Source organism: Palaemon carinicauda, chromosome 32 (genome assembly GCF_036898095.1).
Source record: "Palaemon carinicauda isolate YSFRI2023 chromosome 32, ASM3689809v2, whole genome shotgun sequence".
NCBI lineage: Eukaryota > Metazoa > Arthropoda > Malacostraca > Decapoda > Palaemonidae > Palaemon > Palaemon carinicauda.
This window is the reverse complement of record NC_090756.1, coordinates 20168230-20170818: the sequence shown is the minus strand read 5'-3', so window position 1 is coordinate 20170818 and position 2589 is coordinate 20168230. Positions and strand designations below refer to the sequence as shown.

At 53.2% G+C, this 2589-nt stretch overlaps 1 protein-coding gene across 1 annotated transcript in view; it reads left to right on the top strand.

Moving 5' to 3' along the window:
* Positions 1-353: 353 nt before the first annotated feature.
* The window catches only part of LOC137625520 (uncharacterized), a 2962-nt gene continuing 726 nt past the window's right edge, over positions 354-2589 (top strand). The window contains exons 1-2 of the mRNA XM_068356430.1: positions 354-428; positions 1485-2528. Coding sequence (XP_068212531.1) covers positions 354-428; positions 1485-2528 — 1119 coding nt within the window. The remainder of the gene's footprint in view (positions 429-1484; positions 2529-2589) is intronic.

The following is a 2589-nucleotide window of genomic DNA, read 5'->3' as shown; positions in this document are numbered from 1 at the left end:
GGAAGAACTGGCATTCTAAACAGTCCACAGACTTGAAAAAACTGACACCTCCTAGGCTCCATCAGTCATCACAATCCATTTCTCATTGCAAAATATTATTTTGCAAAAATGCAATGCCCTGTTTGATTTATTACACTGATCCGTCTCCTAATGGTCAACACTTTTAAGCGATAGTCAAGCATTGTTTTAGACTATGGCTTGCAAAATCATACGCACGTACACATGCACGCACGTACATGGTCAAGAGTAGCCACGAGTTAGGGGTTAATGATGCAGGGTATGTTTGGCGGTTCAACGCGCTGCTGATTGAAATGTTTGGGAAATTTTTTATATAATGGGAATTAAGGCACAGCATGGCAGTTGTAAGGAGGACTGTTGCAGTGATGAAACTTTATTCCCCTGTAGTAACTCATTGGTGGAGTATAAGGGTGAGTGGTGTATGTATATATATATATATATATATATATATATATATATAGATAGATAGATAGATAGATAGATAGATAGATAGATAGATATATGTGTGTGTGTGTATGTATGTGTGTTTAATTTTTTTATCTATCCATTTTTATAAATATACATATATTATATACAAGATATATAGATAGATGATTTATATATGCATATATATATATATATATATATATACATAGATAGATAGATAGATAGATAGACACACACACACACACACATATATATATATATATATATATATATATATATATATATATATATACGCTATTGTCAGTAGGAAACTGTTGAAAAACTGATGTACTTGCAAAATTTGTGTTGTCTGTGATGGAGAGTTAACAGGCTGGTGTCAGCGGTGGAGTGCCTCCTTCCCCCCGCCCCTACCCTACCATCTTGGAACTCCTCCCCACTTTTTGGGAACTCCTCGCGACACCTGCCAACTCCTTCCCCACCTGGTAACTCCTCCCCACCAACTGGGAACCCCTCCCCCACCTGGGAACCACTTCCCCCCCTTGGGAACCACTCCCTCCACCTGGGAACCCATCCCCTACCTCCTGGGAACCGTTCCCCCTCCACCTGGGAACCACCCCCCCCCCACCTGGGAACCCGTCCCTCACCACCCCGGAACCCCTTCCCCCTGAAACTCCTCCCCACCTCCTGGAAACCCCTTACCCCTTGAAACTCCTCCCCACCTCCTGGAAACCCCTCCCCCTACCTGGGAACTTCTCACCCTGGGAACTCTTTCTCCCACCTGGGAACACCTTCCCCTCTGGGAACTCCTCCCCAGCACCTGGGAACCCCTCCACCACCTCGGAACTACTCCCCCACCTGGGAACACCTCTCCCTCTGTGAACTCCTCCCCACCACATGGGAATCCTTCCCCCACCTGGGAACTCCTTCCCAACCTGGGAATTCCTCCCCCACCTGGGAACCCATACCCTACCTCCTGGGACCCCCTCCCCCTCCACCTGGGAACCACTACCTCACCTGGTAACCCATCCCCCACCACCTAGGAACCCCTCCCCCTTGAATCTCCTCCCTACCTCCTCGAAACCCCTCCCCCCACCTGGAAACTCCTCCCCCTGGGAACTTCCTCCCACCTGGGAACAACTTCCTGTCTGGGAACTCCTCCCCAGCACCTGGGAACCCCTCCCCCCACCAGTGAACTCGTCCCCTACCTGGGAACTCCTCCCCTACCTGGGAACTCCTCCCCTACCTGGGAACCCGTCCCCCACCACATGGGAACCCCTCCCCCCACCTGGGAACCACTCCCCCCACCTGGGAACCCATCCCCTACCACCTGGGAACCCCTCCCCCATGAAATTCCTCCCCACCTCCTGGAAATCCCTTCCCACCTCCTGGAAATCCCTTCCCCACCTGGGAACTCTTCCTGTCACCTGGGAACACCTTCCCTCACCTGGGAACTCGTCCCCCCACCTGGGGAACACTCCCCCTTTGAAACTCCTCCCCACCTCTTGGAAATCCCTCCCCCCACCTGGGAACTCTTTCTCCCACCTGGGAACACCTTCTTTCACATGGGAACCGGTCCCCCACCACATGGGAACCCCTCCCCCTTTGAAACTCCTCCCCACTTCCTAGAAATCCTTCCCCACACCTGGGAACCTCCTCCTCCTGGGAACTCTTCCTCCCACCCGGGAACACGTTCCACCACTTGGGAACCCGTCCCCCACCACCTGGTAACTCCTTCCCCACCTGGGAACTCGTTCCCCACCTGGGAACTCCTTCCCCACCTGGGAACTCCTCTCCTCACCTGGGAACCTGTCCCCCACCACCTTGGAACCCCTCCCCCATCACCTGGGAACTCCTTCCCCACATGGCAAACTCCTCCCCCTCCTGGAAATCCTCCCCCACCTGAGAACCCGTCCCCCACCCCCTGGGAACTCCTTCCCCACTTGGCAACTCCTCCCCTACCTAGGAACACCTTCCACCACTTGGGAACTCCTCCCCCACCTGGGAACTCGTCTCCCCACCAGGGAACCTGTCCCCCACCACCTTGGAACCCCTCCCCCATCACCTGGGAACTCCTTCCCCACCTGGCAAACTTCTCCCCCTCCTGGGAACTCCTCCCCCACCTGAGAACCCGTCCCCCACCACCTG